The sequence below is a fragment of the Oncorhynchus mykiss genome, chromosome 12 (genome assembly GCF_057628025.1).
Source record: "Oncorhynchus mykiss isolate SJ-2025 chromosome 12, ASM5762802v1, whole genome shotgun sequence".
Classification (NCBI taxonomy): domain Eukaryota; kingdom Metazoa; phylum Chordata; class Actinopteri; order Salmoniformes; family Salmonidae; genus Oncorhynchus; species Oncorhynchus mykiss.
In genome coordinates, this window is record NC_143033.1 from 72,515,702 (window position 1) to 72,539,740 (window position 24,039).

The following is a 24,039-nucleotide window of genomic DNA, read 5'->3' on the forward strand; positions in this document are numbered from 1 at the left end:
AGTACGTCTGAGAGACGCAGAGCGAGGGGAGGGAAGGTGGGAGAGAGGGACAGGTGGGTGGAGGGTAGGAAAAGACAGGATGGAGAAAGAGAAGAGGCCAGATCAGAGAGGGGCAGTGAGTAATTAAAGGTAGAACAACCCTTTCAGGTTCCCATGGACAGGCTACACTGCCCCTCTCTGCTCAGCTAGCCTCTCCTCTAGAGGGGCCTTGCTGTCCTGTGCTTAGCCCTACTCACTGATATCGAATCTATGCCAAAAGGAACGGATTGATGACCTAAGTAAAAACATTTGTGTAATTCAATTCAATTGACTATGAGGCTCCCTACTGTATGTTATCAATAGATGCTAACATCCAATATTCCCTGACCTTTTGCTGACCAGGTAGCTATCACCAACAGAAACAATACTTTTAAATATCTTTATCCCAATACTCGGTGACAGGTAAACACCAGTCATTGTCCAAGTACAAACTGGCATTTCATTTAGAGTCAGGCAGGTCATCAGCTGGATCAAATACTTACACAAGCTAAGATGGATATATGAAAACACTGATAGTGAAAGGTAACAACACAATGGCCCAACGTATGATAAGAAACATGAACAAACAAAGCTTTTGGAAATGGATCACGTGGATCACAAAGGTACAAGGATGTCTTGCCCTACTGGTCCTGTCTTACCCAGGCTGGAGCGGGTGCTGGAGCGCTCGATGATGGTGTGTTTACTGGGGTTGTTGAGGACCGAGCGCTTGGCAAGGGAGATGTCTGCGGTCACCCGGGTGATGGATATCCTGGAAGAAAAACGATCAACCAATCAGGGCTGAGAACTGGAAACGTCTAAAAGCAGGTTAACTAAATACTAAGTTGAAGACGTTTTCAACCTTTACTAAATATGGTAAAAATATTTCAGTCATGTTCTCTGGCTGGCCAGAAACTCACCTGCCCTCAAACTTGTGCTTGAGAAAGTCAAAGAGAGCCTTTTGCATCATGTCAGTCACCTGGTGGGAGACGAGGAGAAGAAGAACAACCGAGGCGTGGGATATGACCGGTATAATAAACAATGAAGACAGTTGGGGAGATTGAGCTACACAGTAGCCTTACCTCGTAGCCCTTCAGTGACGGCCCCACTAGAATGATGGGTCTCATGGAGGGGACCACGTCGTAAGGGGGGACATGCTCCATCTGAGTCAGACAGGAGAGCCCCAAGAGCGGGGTGAGACACTATAACCACTGTGTCTGAACAAAGACATACACACGAACAGAGCTCACGCATACTCTGAGACGCACAACCTATAGCCACTTTGTACGCACACATACGGAGCTGCACAACCTACGGCCACAGAAACACACACATAAATCAACACTCTCCCTTCTCTCTGTACAGTCAGAATGATATATAAAGCATTTCAGACAGAGACCATTTATTTTCTTGGAGAAGATAAAAGCACCAAGACCAAGCGCAAAAAATTCACAGAAAGCACTCATTTCCATTTCTCAAGTCTGCTCTCCCAGTCATAGCAAATTAAATAAACTATAATTCAACTGGATCAGAATGAGCTATGGAGAATGGTGAAGAGAATGGAATTTATTTGCAAATTATGGTGGAAAATAAGTATTTGGTCACCTACAAACAAGCAAGATTTCTGGCTCTCACAGACCTGTAACTTCTTCTTTAATAGGCTCCTCTGTCCTCCACTCATTACCTGTATTAAATGGCACCTGTTTGAACTTGTTATCGGTATAAAAGACACCTGTCCACAACCTCAAACAGTCACACTCCAAACTCCACTATGGCCAAGACCAAAGAGCTGTCAAAGGACACCAGAAACAAAATTGTAGACTTGCACCAGGCTGGGATGACTGAATCTGCAATAGGTAAGCAGCTTGGTTTGAAGAAATCAACTGTGGGAGCAATTATTAGGAAATGGAAGACATACAAGACCACTGATAATCTCCCTCGATCTGGGGCTCCACGCAAGATCTCACCCCGTGGGGTCAAAATGATCACAAGAACGGTGAGCAAAAATCCCAGAACCACATGGGAGGACCTAGTGAATGACCTGCAGAGAGCTGGGACCAAAGTAACAAAGCCTACCATCAGTAACACACTACGCCGCCAGGGACTCAAATCCTGCAGTGCCAGACGTGTCCCCCTGCTTAAGCCAGTACATGTCCAGGCCCGTCTGAAGTTTTCTAGAGAGCATTTGGATGATCCAGAAGAAGATTGGGAGAATGTCATATGGTCAGATGAAACCAAAATATAACTTTTTGGTAAAAACTCAACTCGTCGTGTTTGGAGGACAAAGAATGCTGAGTTGCATCCAAAGAACACCATACTTACTGTGAAGCATGGGGGTGGAAACATCATGCTTTGGGGCTGTTTTTCTGCAAAGGGACCAGGACGACTGATCCATGTAAAGGAAAGAATGAATGGGGCCATGTATCGTGAGATTTTGAGTGAAATCCTCCTTCCATCAGCAAGGACATTGAAGATGAAACGTGGCTGGGTCTTTCAGCATGACAATGATCCCAAACACAACGCCCGGGCAACGAAGGAGTGGCTTCGTAAGAAGCATTTCAAGGTCCTGGAGTGGCCTAGCCAGTCTCCAGATCTCAACCCCATAGAAAATCTTTGGAGGGAGTTGAAAGTCCGTGTTGCCCAGCAACAGCCCCAAAACATCACTGCTCTAGAGGAGATCTGCATGGAGGAATGGGCCAAAATACCAGCAACAGTGTGTGAAAACCTTGAAGACTTACAGAAAACGTTTGACCTCTGTCATTGCCAACAAAGGGTATATAACAAAGTATTGAGATAAACTTTTGTTATTGACCAAATACTTATTTTCCACCATAATTTGCAAATAAATTCATTAAAAATCCTACAATGTGATTTTCTGGATTTTATTTCTCTCATTTTGTCTGTCATAGTTGAAGTGTACCTATGATGAAAATTACAGGCCTCTCATCTTTTTAAGTGGGAGACCTTGCACAATTGGTGGCTGACTAAATACTTTTTTGCCCCACTGTATCTGTGTGGTAGACCCCAATTGCTGTATAGGAAGAAGCCAGATAGACACCGAGCCAAATGGGTTTTTAGGCCCAGAGAAAACGGACAACAAGCACACACTAAACATACAAAAAGATACCTCATTTTGAACCAACATACAGAGCATACATTTCTCAAGACACTTACTTCAAACACTCAAATCACATTGAAAATGACATGCACTCTTACGCAAAACACCCACACACGGTCAATCAATATTCTAACAAGTAAAACAAAACGCATACATTAACATTCCATCAATATGAATCATGAGGAGCATGATTCATCTGCCCAACACCGCATCTATAAGCATCTGCTCTGTTATAGAAAGCGTCCTGTTTTGGAATGACAGGTGAGAGGAGAACAGGTCCCATGGTCTATCCACTAACAGATAGGAAGGCATGAGGAGAATACAGATGTAGGCTCTTCATTTGACCCATTTGAAGGCTTAGTCCATAACGTTGGTTGATCCATGGTTAGGCTAATAGCTGGCCAAAAGTAGTGTGCATGAAAAGTGCAATACTGTTAATATAACGGTGTGCTAGTGTGGGTTTTCAGTAAATGTATGTAAATCACGCTGCAGGAAATGCAAATGAGCTTCAAGATTCTCAGCAACAAAAAGGGATCCAATTAAGATCCTACACCTGTAGGGTGCTCGTGTGTATTCGGTGTCAGCTCTCTGTATTCTCAGCACGCCTTCTCCTCTGTATTCCATGCAGCACTTTAGTGCACTGAGAGCAGTAGCATTGAGGCTTGAAGAGCTCTCCTCCACTAAGTTCCGTTACGTTACATAAAGCCACACCTCCACAACCAGGCAGTGGACGCAGTTCACCTCATTACGATTCACTACATCTAAAAAATACACTTAAGAACTTTTCCAAACGGTGCTCATCTCTAGAGGGGCAGTGCTGAGGGAGGTGTACTGTGGATCACTATTTATGTTGCTTCTTCTGAATAACATGAACTTTCACGTAAGCTATAGAAAGTGTTTTTGCTATTGGAGGACAAAGCGTGCCTCTGCCTCCACAGTCTCCTGTATCTACGGGATCAAAGCTGTGTTGACAGCTCTGAGATAGGGAGGGATAGCGAGGCGGGCTGATGATAGGCTATTGGCTGTCACTCAAAGCAGCCATCCAGAATGGGAATGAAAACACATCAGGGAGCATTAACGTTCACCAGAACCGTGTGTGACAGGGGCAGTGACACGCCTGCACACTGACAGCCCGTGTTTACCCAATCAGCTCTGACTGCATACTGACAGCCCGTGTTTACCCAATCAGCTCTGACGACAGAGACAAATGGAAGCCCTGCTGGCATTTTGGGGGGTGGAACTAACATTTCCCTTCCTACAGTTCCTCCCTATAATTTCCCAGAATTTCTTAATTGATCATTTTGGAACACAATATCCCTGGGGACAACTGCAACATGGAAATCTTCTTCTTGGGGAATAAGTGAAAAACTTGACAAAAATGAGGAAATGTTCAAATCCAGTCACCTCCCACTCGCTCTAGCATAAGCTGACATGTGAGCAGACTGAGGAACATGGAGAGACAACAGAGAGGAAGAGGAGGAGGATGAGACAGAACAGAAGGTAAAGGTGAATTAAAGGTCAGCACCGACTCACCGACTTCTGTTTCTGTTTAGCCGGACCACCTACAGTACCATTCCGCACACAACCCCCACGAGAAGACAGAGCAAAAGGGACAAAAAGAGACAAAAAGCACAAAAGACAGAGGACGTGTTGTTATTGACAGGTGACGGTTAGTTGGGAATTGGGAGTGGAGCTGTTCAATAGGACAGCGGAGGCCACACCCACTGTAGTCTGATCGATAATGACATTTATTGTTTAGAGTCGCACCGTCGGCAAATATTCATACATCGCTTTTGCATCGCTGAATGTATGAACATGTTCAGGTTTCGTCTTTAGCCCAACCCCTCCCCCAGTTGATCAGCGCAGAAACACACAGGCAAAACAGAACTCAACGTTACCGTGGTGACCAGAGACTGAGGGGCCAATCGGGATTAGGGAGTCAGACAGGCGCTAGCTAACGGCGGGAACGGTGGGTCAGTTTAGGGCAGTAAGTCAGAGATGATGGGGTGTAGGAGGGGCTAGTGGGGACAGACAAAGGTTATTATAGCCTAGGACTGGGCCATAGCTGCGTGCAGTAGGGGGGGTTTGGTTGAAGGGAGGTGGGGAGGGGAAGCAGCCGTAGTGCCTGGGGCCCCTGGAGGGCTTTACCTTCTTAAAGAAGGGCAGGCGGTGGATTTGGCCCTGGGGGGAGGTGACGCTGCCTGCGCTGCCCTTGGGGGAGTGAGGGTCACCCTGGGGCTCAGGGGGCTCCTCAGCATCCAGGTCCAGGGGGTCAAGGTCAAAAGCCATCGTGGACATGTCCACATGAGCTGAGGAGTGGGGCGGGGTAGAGAGAGAGAGAGGACAGGGAATGACAGAAAGAGAGAGAAAGAATATCGAGCAATAGTGAAAGAGGAAGAAAAGGTGGAGATGGAAACAGAGAAACGAGGACAGAGAAAAAAAGGAGGAAAGAGAAAAAGGAGGACAAGAAAGGCATGATAAGAAAGGTAATCAATAAAAGACAAGGCAATCAAAAGCAGAGAGTAGGACAGACTCCGATCTGAGATCTAGAAATGGGAGAAATGACAGCGTTCTGAACCAGAAATAACAGCGCTGAAATAAAAAGTCAATAGGTGACTACGAAATCAGTGTATGAGCAGGTCAGAAAAACAGCGATCGAAACAGAACAGTGAGTAAGCGAGAGATGTGGAGAGAAAGGAGGTGGAAGAGAGAGCCATCCACTGCTGAAGAAGAAGTGGCGGAGACGAGAGAAAGAGCAGAGAGAGAGCAGAGAAGAAGAGGTGCTAGGAGGTGGAGGCAGAAAAAGGTGTGTAGCTGCCTTGAGGAGGGTTTGCTGTGTGCTGCGACTGGTTACGGTGGTGAGGGCTCTGTGTTTTGGATGTGGGTAAGGGTGTTTTAAGCCGGCACAGTCAGGCAGGAAGAGGGGTTTGCTGTGTGCTGGGACTGGTTACGGTGGTGAGGGCTCTGTGTTTTGGATGTGGCTAAGGGTGTTTTAAGCCGGCACAGCCAGGCAGGAAGAGGGGTTTTGGTATATCAGTTCAGGTATAACAAATATGGTTGATACAGAGAACCATACTATAACTATCGTGTTTTAATGTCACACATCCATCATTGTTAGGTCATCCATCAACGGAGAAACAACGCCAGTTACAGTCAATCTACGTGCCTGATCTAGTCCGTCTGTCTTCAATTCAATTAAATTCAATTATTCAATGAACTCACTACCAGTCAGTTCTTATCTGATAAAAAAACATGTACACTACATTTCAAAAGTTTGGGGTCACTTAGAAATGTTCTTGTTTTTGGAAGAAAGCACATTTTTTTTCCATTAAAATCACATCAAATGTATCAGAAATACAGTGTAGACATTTTTAATGTTGCAAATGACTGTTGTGGCTGGAAACGGCAGATTTTTTATGGAATATCTATATAGGCGTACAGAGGCCCATTATCAGCAGCCATCACTCCTGTGTTCCAATGGCACGTTGTGTTAGCTAATCCAAGTTAATCATTTTAAAAGGCTAATTTATCATTAGAAAACCCTTTTGCAATTATGTTAGCACAGCAGAAAACTGTTGTTCTGATTAAAGAAGCAATAAAACTGGCCTTCTTCAGACTAGTTGAGTATCTGGAGCATCAGCATTTGTGACTTCAATTACAGGATCAAAATTACCAGAAATAAAGACATTTCTTCTGAAAGTCATCAGTCTATTCTTGTTCTGTGAAATAAAGGCTCTTCCATGCGAGAAATTGGCAAGAAACTGAAGTTCTCGTACACCGATGTGTACTACTCCCTTCACAGAACAGCGCAAACTGGCTCTAACCAGAATAGAAAGAGGAGTGGGAGGCCCCAGTGCACATCTGAGCAAGAGGACAAGTATATTAGAGTGTCTAGTTTGAGAAACAGACGCCTAACAAGTCCTTAACTGGCAGCTTCATTAAATAGTACCCGCAAAACACCAGTCTCAACGTCAACAGTGAAGAGGTGACTCTGGGATGCTGGCCTTCTAGGCAGAGTTGCAAAGAAAAAGCCATATCTCAGACTGGCCAATAAAAGAAAAAGATTAAGATGGGCAAAAGAACACAGACACTGGATAGAGGAACTCTGTCTAGAAGGCCAGCATCCCGGAGTCACCACTGTTGACGTTGAGACTGGTGTTTTAAACTTGGATTAGCTAACACAACGTGCCATTGGAACACAGGAGTGATGGTTGCTGATAATGGGCCTCTGTACACCTATGTAGATATTCAATTTAAAAAATAAAAAAATTAAAAAATACTAATAATCTGCCGTTTCCAGCTACAATAGTCATTTACAACATTAACAATGTCTACACTGTATTTCTGATCAATTTGATGTTATTTTAGTGGACAAGGAAATGTGCTTTTCTTTCAAAAACAAGGACATTTCTAAGTGAGCCCAAACTTTTGAACAGTAGTGTATATATTTCTGTAATTCCACACCATCAATCTTTCCTTCTGTCTCTATGTCTATTTATTTCCCTCCGTCTCAGTGAACCGTACTGTCTATCCAGCAGCATGACTGAACCGAACTACACTGTTGCTGCTCAGTGCTAACACATAAGGTATGGGCTGAGTCTCAAATCGGACCCTATTCCTATTAAAGTGCATTACCTTTGACCAGGGCCAATAAGGCTTTGGTCAAAAATAGTGCACGATGTAGGGGACAGGGTGCCCTTTGGGATACCTCCCTGGTCTGGCCAAGCGTAGTGATCAGATTTAATGAGAGGAGCACTATATCCTCCGCTCTATTTCAGGCTGGTCCTGTTAGCCATACTAATGACCTGCTAGGATCCCTCTCCTTCTCTCTGTCTATCTCACTCCAGTATCAGCAGCACACCCACTGAGACGCTCCCCTCCACACTGCAGATATCCGTTTCATCATGGATCACCAACTATCCAATTAAAATCTACACGGAATATTAGCGACAGGCCCGCGACAGAGGGCTGTATCTATCGTCACACACACAGTGCTGTAGTGTGTGTGTCTCTTCTAGCCAGCCGAGAGGTGAAGATGACACCCCCCCACCCCTGACCTTACCTGTGCCAGGAGGGGTGGGCCTGCGTGTTCCAGTGGCAACGTCCAGGCTGGAGCTGCCACCAGATTTACTGTAAAAGGGTGGAGGAGAGAACAATGAGTGGATGGTTACTGGTGAAAAGTGAGGTGGACTGAAAAAAAATGGTAATTGAAAATAAATTGAACTTTTCCCATTTTTAATTGTGAAGTAGTGACTGTTGATTTGGTGATCATTGTACTGTATTATGTTGCATGCACTGTGGAAGCTAATTGGATAACAAGGTTGGCTCAATTCGAATTGAAGGCAGTCAATTTAGAAAGTAAACTAAAATGACAATTGAATAATGGAAAAAAGGGTATTTATTTCCAATGACTTCTCAATAAACGGAAAAGTAGATGCTACTTATTTCAAATTCAAATCACTTTCTGATTTAACTGCCTTCAATTCGAATTGAGCCCAACCCTGTTGGATAACAGCTCTGATATGACGGAGTCGATAGGTAACTGATCTATGTTGCCGTAAAGTGACAGGGTGATGATGTGTGCCAGGGGACGTGGGTGTGGGCAGCAGCCAGTACCTGGAGCTGAGGCGGTTCTGTCTCATCTTCTGCTCCTGCAGTAGCCGGGTGTTCTCCAGTTTGACTGGGCTGGGGATGAACCCCACCTCACAGCCCTCCTTCACCAGACGCCCAATCCACCAGTCATTATTGTACTTCTGCACAGAGCACACAGACAGACAAACACCTCAATACCACCCAATAATACACACACCGGTCTTCTCCTCCCTCGCTCAGAGCCCCTGCTGTAGTTGCCAAGGCAACCGCCGCCGCCATCTTAGCTTGCTTATCGACACATCAATCAGATTATATATATATATATATATAGAACCGGATGTTCATACTATAACTGAACAATATCCCGCCGTCTTCGTAAAGCTCAAGGGTATGGGGACTAACTCATCTTCAGAAACAATCTAACAATAAGAAATAAGGCGGCCCAGTGTTGTTTACGCAGCTCCGGTACCTCTTTGATGTGTAGGAAGTCTTTGGCTTCAAAGGAGATGGCCATGCCCTGCACTGGGACGTCGTCGTTGGGCCCAGAGTTGTAGCCCACATTCGTCCGCACAGCGAAGGCTACTGGTTTGGTCTGGGGAGGTGGGAGCAAAAGAAAAAGGCAGAACAAAGAATGAGAATAGAGGATAAGAATGACATGAGGGCGACAGAGTGGACAAGACAGGATGAGATACTAAACTCATGTCGCTCAATGTCTATTATGTCACGAAGACTGTTAATGAATGTTAATTGAATAGAAATATATGTTATAATATGTGTTAACCGTGTGCCTAAAACATTGAGGGGACACTGTTAGCGAGAATAGTCAGGTGTATAGTTAGGGTCGGGGTGAATGGTTAAAGACTGTGCTGTTCTGTATGGCTGTACTGTATAACAGAGGGACAGGGTCACAGGGAAGGGCCATGGTGACCTCTGACCTTTGCTTTCTCGAGGGTGGCGAGGGCCTGTAGGTCTGCCTCCTTCCGCAGCGCCTCTGGGTCCTCCTCCAGGGACACATCTGAGTCCGACGGCCGGCTGGTGTAGGAGTCGGCAGAGCCCTGCAACACACACACACACAGGGACATAGTAAGGAAGTGAGAGAGTGAGTGAGGGTTTATGTGTGAGAGAGAAAGGAGGGCAGAGAGATAGGAGGTATAGAGAGAAGGAAAGAAGGAGAATGTGGGAGATGGTGGCATGGTAATTTTTTCTAGTGTGCTGTATGTTTGTACGAGCGCGTGTGTGTGTGTGTGTGTGTGTGTGTGTGTGTGTGTGTGTGTGTGTGTGTGTGTGTGTGTGTGTGTGTGTGTGTGTGTGTGTGTGTGTGTGTGTGTGTGTGTGTGTGTGTGTGTGTGTGTGTACACACAAGCGTATTCTATGGCATGACCACACGTCCTTGAATAAAACCCCTGTGCCAGTAAGGACAATAAAGACAGCAATAGTATTACTGGAACCACACACACACACACACACCTCCCCATAACAAACACCAACAGACAGACATGGGGGAGAGAAATTAGTTGACTGTAGAGGTGTGTGTGGAATTAGGGATGAAACAGTTACCGGTTTCATGACAAACCAAGGTAAAATTCCCGACTATTAGTATACCATTTAAAATTTTAATTATCATTCAAACCGTGTTTCATTGCCACAGTTTGAAAAACTCAAGGTAAATACTGTCCAGCATCAACCAAAGTTAGCAACCGTCTGACGCAGGCGCAGCATGCAACGTGGATTTTGTTTTGTGTGAAAGCATGGCAGAAGGCAGTGACGGCGCTCGGGAGATTTTTCAGCCTTCTAAGAGGACCAAATCTGAAGTGTGGTCGTATTTTGGGTTTTACAAGAGTGCTGAGGAAAACTTAAATCAAAGATGGTCCACCCTGTCTGCAGAACATGCAACAACAACAAAAAACGCTCCGAAAGGGGGCAACACTTCAAATCTCGAGTCATCTTTGTGGCCACCACCCACTACTTTATAGCGAATGCAAGGTAAATTCACTTTTAGCTCAATGCATGATGTGGGGACTTCGGAATGGGGGAAAATGTAATGGTTTGTCTGTCTCACTTGCAAATAGCTTGTCAATAAAGTAAACTGAAGCTTTCAGTGTTACATACTCTTGTAAAAACACAACACATTGTTCATCTGCATGCGTTGTGTGTCTGCAGACTATTTGCCCATTGCACACGATAACACGTTATGTAAACTCAGCAACAACAAAAAAACGTCCCTTTTTCAGGATCCTGTCTTCCAAAGATAATTCGTAAAAATCCAAATAACTTCACAGATCTTCATTGTAAAGGGTTTAAACACTGTTTCCCATGCTTGTTCAATGAACCATAAACTATTAATGAACATGCACCTGTGGAACGGTCGTTAAGACACTAACAGCTTACAGACGGTAGCCAATAAGGTCACAGTTATGAAAACTTAGGACACTAAAGAGGCCTTTCTACAGAAAAACACCAAAAGAAAGATGCCCAGGGTCCCTGCTCACCTTTGTGAACGTGCCTTAGGCATGCTGCAAGGAGACATGAGGACTGCAGATGCGGCCAGGGCAATAAATGACAATGTCCGTACTGTAAGATGCCTAAGACAGCCCTACAGGGAGACAGGAGGGACAGCTGATCATCCTCGCAATAGCAGACCACGTGTAACAACACCTGCACAGGATCGGTACATCTGAACATCACACCTGCGGGACAGGTACATGATGGCAACAACTGCCTGAGTTACACCAGGAACGCACAATCCCTCCATCAGTGCATAGACTGTCCGCAATAGGCTGAGAGAGGCTGGACTGAGGGCTTGTAGGCCTGTTGTAAGGCAGGTGCTCACCAGACATCACCGGTAACAACGTCACCTATGGGCACAAACCCACCGTCGCTGGATCTGACAGAACTGGAAAAAAGTGCTCTTCACTGACGAGCCGTGTTTTTGTCTCACCAGGGGTGATGGTCGGATTGGCGTTTATCGTCGAAGGAATGAGCACAGAGGCCTGTACTCTGGAGCGGGATCGATTTGGAGGTGGAGTGTCGGTCTTGGTCTGGGGCGGTGTGTCACAGCATCACCGGACTGAGCTTGTTGTCATTGCAGGCAATCTCAACGCTGTGCTTTACAGGGATGACATCCTCCTCCCTCATGTGGTACCCTTCCTGCAGGCTCATCCTGACATGACCCTCCAGCATGACAATGCCACCAGCCATACTGCTCGTTCTGTGCGTGATTGCCTGCAAGATAGGAATGTCAGTCTTCTGCCATGGCCAGCGAAGAGCCCGGATCTCAATCCTATTGAGCAAGTCTGGGGCCTGTTGGATCAGAGGGTGAGGGCTAGGTCCATTCCCGCCAGAAATGTCCAGGAACTTGCAGGTGCCTTGGTGGAAGAGTGGGGTAACATCTAACAGCAAGAACTGGCAAATCTGGTGCAGTCCATGAGGAGGAAATGCACTGTAGTACTTAATGCAGCTGGTGGCCACACCAGATACTGACTGTTACTTTGATTTTGACCCCCCTTTGTTCAGGGACACATTATTCCATTTCTGTTAGTCACATATCTGTGGAACTTGTTCATTTTGTCTCTCAGTTGTTGAATCTTGTTATGTTCATACAAATATTTACACATGTTAAGTTTGCTGAAAATAAACGCAGTTGACAGTGAGAGGACTTTTATTTCTTTGCCGAGTTTAGTCACCCAATCAACATATTTTGTTAATTTAAAAATCCGGCAGACGTCGACTTGGGTTGTAAAAGTGTTCCAACAGCAGAAACACTATAGAATCCTATAGAAGACTTCTGTATTTAGGTCAATTGTTGGGCTCATTGCAATTACTATAACGGTCTTCTGAAGATTCATTTGTATTTATGTCAATAGTGCATGGGGTCATCGCATACACTCAAATGCAACACAGAAGATTGACTGTGTGTGTGTGTAAGTGAATAATTATAATACGACACCAATAATAATAATAAATACATTTGCCATTCCCTCGTTTACAGGCGTGCAGCAGGCAAACCCAGTGATGCTACTGGTCCCTCATCTACAGTTGTGACACAGACACTCGAGCATTTGAAAAGGCAGGCTCATGCACCCACATCAAAAAAATGCTCAAGACCTCACTGCAGGCCTTTCATATTACACATTGCAAAGGACATGATGCCATTTCAAATTGAGAGGCCTGGCTTTCTGAGGCTGATGGAGGTTGCCGTGCCTCACTACAAAGTGAGTGCTGCTCATTATATTTGTTTGTTTGTTTATTTGATTTGCTTACTTAAGGTTGTGTTCATTTAAACCTGCACTGGGGAAACGTTAAACTCTCATGGCCACATGGTGCCATCTTTAATGCTAATGTTATTATTTTAACGTTTTTACACACAAAAAGTTTTTTTTTTTTTGTTTTTTTTTTTTTGTTGGTTTTCAATATAAAACGATTTCAGTGTATCATTACTTTTTGAACATTCCCAGCACATTTTAACAAAACCGCGATAATACTGATAACCGTGATCACTTTGGTCACTATAATCCTGATATGAAATTTTCATACCGTTTCATCTCTGTGGTATAACACAATCAAGGCCTTGTGCCCAACGTGATAATCCGTTTTTTTCCTCCCCTGGGATCTCTCTCCCTCTGCTTTATCTCTCCTTCACTCTGTCCCTTCTCTCAACATGTTATTTTCCACTGCCTGGCTTTTCACATCTCACTATGCTTTGCTCCATCTCTGTTTAGACCATAATATGTACTGTAGTGTGTTCTGTCCATCTCTGTTTAGACCATAATATGTACTGTAGTGTGTTCTGTCCATCTCTGTTTAGACCATAATATGTACTGTAGTGTGTTCTGTCCATCTCTGTTTAGACCATAATATGTACTGTAGTGTGTTCTGTCCATCTCTGTTTAGACCATAATATGTACTGTAGTGTGTTCTGTCCATCTCTGTTTAGACCATAATATGTACTGTAGTGTGTTCTGTCCATCTCTGTTTAGACCATAATATGTACTGTAGTGTGTTCTGTCCATCTCTGTTTAGACCATAATATGTACTGTAGTGTGTTCTGTCCATCTCTGTTTAGACCATAATATGTACTGTAGTGTGTTCTGTCCATCTCTGTTTAGACCATAATATGTACTGCAGTGTGTTCTGTCCATCTCTGTTTAGACCATAATATGTACTGTAGTGTGTTCTGTCCATCTCTGTTTAGACCATAATATGTACTGTAGTGTGTTCTGTCCATCTCTGTTTAGACCATAATATGTACTGTAGTGTGTTCTGTCCATCTCTGTTTAGACCATAATATGTACTGTAGTGTGTTCTGTCCATCTCTGTTTAGACCATAATATGTACTGTAGTGTGTTCTGTCCATCTCTGTTTAGACCATAATATGTACTGTAGTGTGTTCTGTCCATCTCTGTTTAGACCATAATATGTACTGTAGTGTGTTCTGTCCATCTCTGTTTAGGCCATAATATGTACTGTAGTGTGTTCTGTCCATCTCTGTTTAGACAATAATATGTACTGTAGTGTGTTCTGTCCATCTCTGTTTAGACCATAATATGTACTGTAGTGTGTTCTGTCCATCTCTGTTTAGGCCATAATATGTACTGTAGTGTGTTCTGTCCATCTCTGTTTAGACCATAATATGTACTGTAGTGTGTTCTGTCCATCTCTGTTTAGGCCATAATATGTACTGTAGTGTGTTCTGTCCATCTCTGTTTAGACCATAATATGTACTGTAGTGTGTTCTGTCCATCTCTGTTTAGACCATAATATGTACTGTAGTGTGTTCTGTCCATCTCTGTTTAGACCATAATATGTACTGTAGTGTGTTCTGTCCATCTCTGTTTAGGCCATAATATGTACTGTAGTGTGTTCTGTCCATCTCTGTTTAGGCCATAATATGTACTGTAGTGTGTTCTGTCCATCTCTGTTTAGACCATAATATGTACTGTAGTGTGTTCTGTCCATCTCTGTTTAGACCATAATATGTACTGTAGTGTGTTCTGTCCATCTCTGTTTAAACCATAATATGTACTGTAGTGTGTTCTGTCCATCTCTGTTTAAACCATAATATGTACTGTAGTGTGTTCTGTCCATCTCTGTTTAGACCATAATATGTACTGTAGTGTGTTCTGTCCATCTCTGTTTAGACCATAATATGTACTGTAGTGTGTTCTGTCCATCTCTGTTTAGATCATAATATGTACTGTAGTGTGTTCTGTCCATCTCTGTTTAGGCCATAATATGTACTGTAGTGTGTTCTGTCCATCTCTGTTTAGACCATAATATGTACTGTGGTGTGTTCTGTCCATCTCTGTTTAGACCATAATATGTACTGTAGTGTGTTCTGTCCATCTCTGTTTAGACCATAATATGTACTGTAGTGTGTTCTGTCCATCTCTGTTTAAACCATCATATGTACTGTAGTGTGTTCTGTCCATCTCTGTTTAGGCCATAATATGTACTGTAGTGTGTTCTGTCCATCTCTGTTTAGACCATAATATGTACTGTAGTGTGTTCTGTCCATCTCTGTTTAGACCATAATATGTACTGTAGTGTGTTCTGTCCATCTCTGTTTAAACCATCATATGTACTGTAGTGAGTTCTGTCCATCTCTGTTTAGACCATAATATGTACTGTAGTGTGTTCTGTCCATCTCTGTTTAGGCCATAATATGTACTGTAGTGTGTTATGTCCATCTCTGTTTAGACCATAATATGTACTGTAGTGTGTTCTGTACTACTGCCTGGTGTCTACCTCATTTTGAATGGCTCGAGGCAAATATCCCAAACAATCACCTATAATTGTCATCAGGTCCACCTCTCTGTGGCATTTCTTTTGTTTCACCCTTTATTAATAACCTGGAGGCACAAAGGGAACCTGCCTGGCTGCCTGCCTGCCTGGCTGCCTGGCTACATTCAAGCCTACTCATCAAATACACACATTACTGTCTGGCACATAACACTTGGCTGGTGTGATATGAGTGTGAAGTGGATGCATCAAAACACATATGCAAACCTGAATCACATCTGATCAGGCGCTTTGATGTGTTTGAGTGTGGGCGTGTCCGAGAGAGAGGGAGATAGAGATAAAAAGGCCCGGATTTAATATTAGCACTGATAAATTACTCATGAAGTGGCTATGGTTTCGTCCACTTCCACCACCCGTGACGCCTGGTAACCTGAGCCTCTCTGGCTGACCCTAATCCACCCATACCACACAATAAAAACGCTGGCCTGGCCTCCTCTCTTGGGGGGCTCTGCTCAGAGCGGAGCGTTCCCTGCCTGGTATACTGTACACTACAGCCCAGCACTGGGAGTACAGCCTGGCTCCCTTGTCAAATGTTTGAGTGCTCTCTTTATGTAACTATCTCACTTGTTCTGTTTTTCCAGGTGTCAGATTCTCTTGCTCGGTTGCTGCATACACCCGTGGGAGGTGCAGACAAGAATGCGGACAGCTGAATGTGCAAGGCAGAATGAGTGAGTCATTAGGTGTGGGGTTTTAAAATAGAGGTGAGAATGTGGTGAGAATTGACATCCACCATATGTAATGATTTCAAATACGAGTTCAAATACGTGGGCATTTGGTAATTAGCACATAAGTATGTGCCATAACAAAATCAGAAAACTCGGACTCCCTATTGGTCTCTGGCTGTTACAACAGCAACTACAGGTACTGTTGCTACGCATAGAACCGTGTGAAAAGAAGAGAAGAAATTAAAAGAAGGGTCGAGTCCCAGAATGCCCCAGAAGGTAAACAGGGTCAGGGGTCGGAGGGGAAGTTTCAGCGGCTTCAGCCTCCATCTCTGCTCCAGAGCAATAGAGACCAGACAGGACTTGAAGGGCTAAATGTACACCAGGGCAACCTGCCGCTGACAAACAAAAATACTGTATGTGAGAGAGAGATCGGTACTTTGATATTTACTGTGTCACTTCATACGGTTTGAATGAATAACAAACAGAACGTCGATTCTAGTGCAGCCACCTGTCGCATCAAAATCATCAGTGGCTTAGCAATGCCACGCCCGGTAACCAAGGCAACAGTTACACTTCCAGGGGAGCCACCCGACCATCCCTACTTCCTGTTTCGTTAACACAAACACACACACCCTTGCCCATCTCCCCGACACAGACATGCAGTGTTTAATAATGATGATAAAAGCCGTTGCCACTTACCGGCTCTGAGTCATCCTCTAACCCATACAGGTGCATCCCAACATGGAGAGCTGAATATTACAGAAAGGTTAATTAAGCTAGACGAGGAACCAAGAGGACTATGTCTGTCTACGAGAGAATAAAGAGAGAATAGCTTACTGCCTCAGAATAACTCACAGAACAGCAACTCCCTGACTGCTGCAACAGGTCTGTGATGCAGTGAAAACAGCAGAGAGGGAGCAAGAGGGATGAGTGAGTCTGCGTGTGTGTGTGTGTGTGCGCGTTCGTGTGTTTACAGTATGCGTGACTCACTCACTCAACCTGGTCACGCCACATAACAAACCCGCAGAATAGAAAGACAGAAAGACGGGAGTGAAATCGATGGAGAGAAAAAGAGAGAGGGAGACACAATTAGGGACTTAATCAATCCTTGACTAAACAAATAAAGTCTGGAGGGGGAGTGTGAGGCAGAGACCAGGGTGATGTACCGATCAACAGGCAGTATGGATACCTCTAATTACTCTTACCCTCCCCCTTACGTTTTCTCTCCTACTGTCCTCTCTCTCCTCCACCTTTCTCTTTCTCTCCCATCGCCTCTCTACATGCTCCTTTACTGCATACTGTCCTTCCCTCTTTGTCAATGGATTCTGTCACTAATTTAGTTGCTCACAGCTCCTGTTCAAAATAGCTAAAGACCACCTGATCCCATAGCTGCTCTCCCATTGGCCAGGCCAGAGTTCCCAGTAGTGTCATAGTAACCAGCCCAGTTGCTTAGTAGAGAGAGAGAGAGAGAGAATCAGAATAGGACAGCTCACTTTTGGAAGTGGTGAAGGCAGAAGAAATGGCTAGATTAACATGCTCTCAGAAACACACTCAACTGGTTACTAATGGCTACAGCTGAGCTTGTATTTGATAAACATCCTGCTTCAAGGCTTTGCCTATAGAGCTGGGTCCATAGACTTATATAACGATGACTGGGTCCCACCCAAATCAATAAGACAGAATGTTTCATAATATGCACATCTCTGATAATGTCACTCCATACCCGTATGGAAAAGATCTAGAAGACAAGATTCGTATATGTTCTCCCAATAAATAGTCAGTAATACATATGGCACCAAATACATTTATTTATTAGACATGATGTCCACATCATTGGTGCCCGAGGAGGAGCTGTTGTGGGGGTTACCTGCCTTGCTCAAGGGAAGAATGGCAGATTTTTCCACCTTGCCGGCACAGGGATTCAAACAAGCAACCTTTTGGTTACTGTCCCAACACTCTAACCGCCAGACTACCTGCCACCCCAGAGGGGAGGAGGAGGAGGAAGAGGTAGAGTCGCGGTGGAGGAGAGAAGGAGGACGAGGATATGGGTAATCACTTCAAAGCTGAGCCATGGCAGAAGGTTTCACAAACTAGATTTTCTTGGCAAATATTCACACACACACACACACACACACACACACACACACACACACACATATATCCTTATCCATTAAATACAATTTACAGTAAGAAATGCTTTCAGTTAAAAACTGAGGGAAAAGAGTGGGAGTGTGAAAGACAAGAGCATTGAATAATGAGGGGTGAGAAGCGTTGCCTTGAGGGGAGAAATTATGTTAATGATGTTGCCTCTTCTGATGCAATGAAGCCCTTACTGTTCCAATACGTGATGGCATGATGGAGGAGAGAGAATGCATCTACAGGCTACAGCATAAGTTACAGACGCATGATATTCGGCACATTTTTCCACCATGCCGGCTCGGGGATTCGAACAAGCAACCTTTCGGTTACTGTCCCAACACTAACCGCTAGTATACCTGCCACATAAGTTACAGACGCATGATATGGAACTTTCTCACTCCAAATTAGTCACGATTCATTCAGGATTATCCGTAAATCAGGGTAGCATCCACATTAATGTAGAAGTGTGTTCGAAAACATATTCATTTCTTATTTTCAATAAAAGTGACAATACATTTACCATTTGTTTCTAGCGGGCACAAAGTCATCTGAAACACAGCCAAAACAAACAGGAAATGCATCTAACAAATTAGTAGTCACAAGCTTGATGTAATCATTTCATGCTAGGAATATGGGACCAAATACTAAACTTGACTACTTTAATACACATATAAATGAATTTGTTCCAATACTTTTGGTCCCCTAAAATGGGGGACAAAAAGTGAAGTAATTTCTCAACGGTTCACCCGACTATATTGATGAAAATACCCTCAAATTAAAGCTGACAGTCAGCACTTCATAACCTCATTGTATCATCTCAAATCCAAAGTGCTGGAGAAGAGAGCCAAAACAACACGTGTCACTGTATCCAGTATGTGTGGGTGAATATTATATGCATCTATCTAGTGTCCTCCTTTGTGACTGTCTGAAAACATAGAATACGTATTGTAAAGTCATATACCTCGCCTTCATGATGATATGAAGATGTACAGATAAAAACAGACTACGATTCAAAGTGAGAAGGCGGTGTGTGTGGCAGAGTGAAATAAGATCGAAACGATGGCAAGAAAAGATACCGAAGTGAAATACAATAATGGTCCAAACCACTGGTATGATTAATTATGACATTCTAATCCTGACAAGATCACAATCTCTCGCTTCTCCTCTAGGCTATATTTCTGCCCCAGCCCTCCCTCCAAGCACTCCCTCCAAGCCCTCCCTCCAAGCCCTCTGTGTGATCGGAGCAAACAGTCTGCCCAGCTGTAAACACAGTCAGAGACAGGGCAAACACACACTCAGACTGCCAGCAGAGAGGGAGACGGGACAGAATGATCAGCCCAGGCTCAATCCCTATTCTACAGGTTTTCACATCCCACAACAGCAGCACTGGCATAAACAGTAGGTACAACACCAGTCAGCGGTGGAACTGAAGAACAACAAACAACAACAAAAAGCAACACTCTCCCAGAGGATTAAAAAAGCAACAGGTATTGAGAAGCAGAATGCCAGGTTGGTAGCTACCAGTGTACTAAGAGAGGAGCGTTAGAGACGTTCCGTGTCTCGCGATGGCCAGTGGCGCTTCCCAATGTCTAAATGGCCATGTGCTTGGCACACGATGCCTGCCGTTGTCATGACAACGGGCTGGACGACGGACAACCGTGTCTTTGTGAACTGCTATCTAAAAAAGGCCCTGCACTGCGGAGAGAGACAAAAACAAAAAGAAGTGGGTCATGTACAGACCTCACCGCAAATACACAGAGAGGTGTGATTCAGCTCAAAGTGGGCACTGATGAAGTAACATCAACAATAACTTTTTGAAAAAGGATAAGCTAATAGCAGATAGTAGTACTAGGCAAGTCTAATTATACTGTTGGGACCTACAGCATTTTAAAAAAAAAGGTACTCTGAAACCAAAACAACAACCAAAACAATGACAATACGCCTAGGAACTGTAACAATAAAAAGCACTAAAAATACCCTACTAGGGGTCCACCTATCAAGAAATGTGCAACATAAATGTAGCACTCGGTCTGAAACTTGTGGAGGTCAAAACCATTGCATTCTCATGGACACACTTTGTTAGGAAACACTGACGTTAGGCACGATGTGATCTGCGTCTCTGGGGATCCAGGCTGAGACCAGCTGGGACAGGACAGAGATAGAGAGAAAGAAAGAAGCCTCATAAAATGGCTGTAGGGGCTAGGGTCTGGGACAGTGAGGCTGGCGGGTCCCTCAGCAGGCAGGCAGTCTACCAGGGGGACTGGAAGTCTAATTAAAAACCCAGCGTCCTCCCTGCAGCTGTGGCCCAGCCCAAAATGGAATCACAGAACACAAGCGAAAGAAGAGGATCAAAGAGAGCGAGAATGAGAGAGACCAGGAAATGGCGCATCAAAAACTTTTTTCTAAGTTAATGTGTCCTGTCCACCAACCTAAATTTCTACCCTCTCTGACACACACGCCCACATAGTCTCACAGACATACTCCAAAACACACACTCCTACAGTACAGCAAGGCGCCCTTCCCGGAACAGGTGCCAAAACAGACTCACCAAAAGTGTAATGCGTTTAGGTTTAGCCAGGTCTGTCTTACCATGCCGGGCCTGCGATACCTGTCGGTCTGCTCCATACCGCGCTTGCCACACCACGGCAAACCAGAGGGGCAAAGCCACAGTCCACACCAACGACCAGCAGTGTGCGTGTGTGAGAGAGAGAGAGAGAGAGAGAGAGAGAGAGACCGTGCCGGCAAGTGTGTAAGTCCAAAAGTATGTGTGTGTGTGTGTCTGAAAGAGAGAGAGAGCCAGAGAGAGAGTACTGTATGTGTGAAAATAGGAGAGTGCTCTCCTAACCCTCCTAACACACCCCCCCACCTCCAAGAACCTGAACCTTGTGTATGAGGAAAGGAGAGGGGAGTGAGGGAGCTGGGGGGGGTCAGGTTGCAGGACTTGTGCTACATTTGCAAACTGGGGAATTATATTTAGCCCTGGCAGGACAGAAACAGGACCGTGAACGCAACACAGCGAGCCCCAGAAGGAGGCTTGGTATGCAGCCGTCAGTCATTCAATGCCCCCACTGACATGGGAGAGAGGCTGGGGCAGAGGGGGGGGGAGAAAAGAAGAAAAAAAACTGTCCTCTATCCTGCCCTCTCCCTCTCTCTATACCCAGAACAGGACATCAAACAAGGGGATAATATGGGGTCAGAGGGGAGGAAGTGACTAGATTGGGGGGGTGAACAGTGTATCAGTGGCAGCAACAAGGACATCCAGTGCGCAATAATATGACATCACACTTGGAACCAGTCAGCACATAGGAGGTGAGTGTCCCCTAAAGACAAGGGAAATAAAACTGACACATTTCAAGGCCACACACTCTTTGATTAAGTTCAGGCAACAGTTGGCATACCTGTTCCAGCTACACAAACTAGATACAATACCTACTAGCTTTCTGTTCTAAAGTGTTTTTAGCTTCTACTATCATGAACATGTCCCTTCTTCTTCAGATCATACTTCCTTATGTAATGATCATACTTCATCAACCTGAAAGCAGGTACGCAAACTTAGATAATTTCAAGTAGTCAGCAAATAAGTCAAGACGAGTCGGCAGATTAGTGAAGATTAATTGAACTTGAACTCTTTGGCCCAGTGAGGCAGCCAGCCAGGCAGCAGTCAGTCAGTTAAAATGGCTCCAGCCTGTTAAACTAAGGTGCCCAATTCAATCATATCTGCTTCAGTCAACATCTGCATAGCTGATGTTTTGACGTGTCGGAGGTGGAACTGCGTTAGAGCTGTCCAACCCACAAGTGGCTCCTCGCATTATACTGTACCTAAAGCGGACATTGCCATTGGCTGCACGGAGTCGCACTAAGCGAAATCCCATGCAGCTTGTTTACAAGTTCGAACACTGGAATGTGAGATGTAATCTACACCTCGATTAGGCTGATAGAAATCCTCATTATTTTGTTTAATGATTTCTATATATCCTACACTTTCTTGTTTTTTTGAACGGATGTGGCTTTGTAACAATGATCACAAGAGCAGCTGCTCATCGATTTGACGGGGTTCCACCTATGACACCGCCAAAAACATCAGCAGTGGCGTAGCACAATTTAGCGGGGCCCCCACGCAAGGTCCAAGCAATTCTAAAGCTAATGTTAGATTATTCAAATATGTCATCCAAGTTTAATAGCACTATTAAATGCTGCAGGTCTAATTTCTTTAGCATTTTGGCATGTTTTTCTATAGACGTAGAACATCAACCAAAATGTATAAAGCAAACCCTTAGGCCTTGCGCGGCAAATACTTTGACTGTTTAAGCATATGATGCAAAACGGTGATGACATTTTCATCTTAAGGGGTTAAGATATAGGTTGAGACATAGCTGGCAAGCCACTGACGGCGTTGACAACTTCTCAAGGCAGACATATTTTTGCCTCTAAAAACAAAAGTGCAATACAAACGTCTAAAATATGGAAAATCATTCATTTGAAAATCCCCAATAAAAAACGACCATTCCATCAGATCTTTCAGCACTCTGATAGAATTGATGTTTCACGGAGTTAACAAAAATGGCATTTTTCGTCTTCAAGTGGTTTAGACCGCAGCAATTTGTTTTTTTCCTCAGTTGCTTTATGACTAAAAGCTAATTAGATGTAACATATTTGAACAAACATTCATACTCCAGATGGCGTTGACAGTTTATGGTTGTGACCATGGTGATTCCCATATTGTCTGTTTAAATCTATCAAAAGTAGAGAACTTTCCAGACCATGCATTGCCCTATATGTAATGAGGACATGAATAAGGATTTTAGACAAATCTGACGCTGTTGGCAAATCTCCGAACACATCTTTTAGGAATAACAATTTAAAATATATATTCTTTATAGTCACAAGAAAGATACTTCTTTGTTTAATATCCATTATTGAAATTTGTATTATGAAATTGGGATCCTTTGCATTTCCAGGCATAGGGCAGACATGGAAATGAATATTGAAAGTTTAGTTTGAAAATTAAAAAATTAAAATGTACATTTTAAGCACAAATAATGCAACAAAATAATTGTTTTAAACTATAAAATAAAATGTTTCCCTGCTAGACAAGGACAGTCCCAACCTTCAAGAATCCCTGAGCAAATTTCCTGCTATTCTATACATTTTGCAATGAGAAAAAAAAGTGTGTTGATGGGGTTTAATTGTGGGGGGGTGGGGGCTCATGGGGGTGAGTGCTACGCCAGTGTACATCAGCTATGTGGGTGTCGGCTGTCACCGGTTAACGCTTGATCTGATTGAATCTAGGCCTAAGCTAAGGAGAGCAGGGTGTCTGGTGTCTCTCTATTCCACCAGCAGAGGGCAACCTCTGACACTGTGACAGGTGCCTCGCCATAGCGACAACAGGAGTGGTTGACTGACTGGTGATGAACAGGCAGCCAGCCAGCCAGGTCCACAGCATGAGGAACAGATTGCCAGAGAGAGGCAGGCAGGCTAGTATTCTCAGAGCCACTCCCAAGTGTCAGCCACTCAGACTACTGTTAGGTTCCCTCGCCTCAAAGAGAAGCAGCCTACTGCCAGGCTGCACTGACAGAAGGACTGATTACATTTTCCTTTCCAATGGAAAGGGAACATACACCATCGCAGGATTTCTCTCCCACACAGCTGAGAAAATATGAGGGCGAAAAAGAAATGAGGAAAAATGACTAACTGCCACTCAGACGGAGGAAA

General features: G+C 44.2%; 1 protein-coding gene across 5 annotated transcripts in view; it reads right to left on the reverse strand.

Annotated features, from left to right (window-relative positions):
* Nucleotides 1-24,039, reverse strand: part of LOC110538146 (voltage-dependent L-type calcium channel subunit beta-1) — a 38,060-nt gene that overhangs the window by 8,020 nt on the left and 6,001 nt on the right. The window contains exons 1-9 of one of the 5 annotated variants that reach the window (XM_090193223.1): nt 20,917-21,137; nt 9,661-9,780; nt 9,195-9,317; nt 8,750-8,886; nt 8,196-8,263; nt 5,282-5,442; nt 1,098-1,178; nt 936-994; nt 678-787 (exon numbers count right to left, since the gene is read on the reverse strand). In XM_090193223.1, the coding sequence (XP_090049349.1) occupies nt 678-787; nt 936-994; nt 1,098-1,178; nt 5,282-5,442; nt 8,196-8,263; nt 8,750-8,886; nt 9,195-9,317; nt 9,661-9,780; nt 20,917-20,952 (895 nt within the window). In that variant the 5' untranslated portion in view covers nt 20,953-21,137. Of the gene's footprint in view, nt 1-677; nt 788-935; nt 995-1,097; nt 1,179-4,666; nt 4,696-5,281; nt 5,443-8,195; nt 8,264-8,749; nt 8,887-9,194; nt 9,318-9,660; nt 9,781-16,887; nt 17,127-20,916; nt 21,138-24,039 lie in introns of those variants that run through there. The other 4 variants (XM_090193226.1, XM_090193224.1, XM_090193227.1 and 1 more) reach the window with 4 other exon arrangements.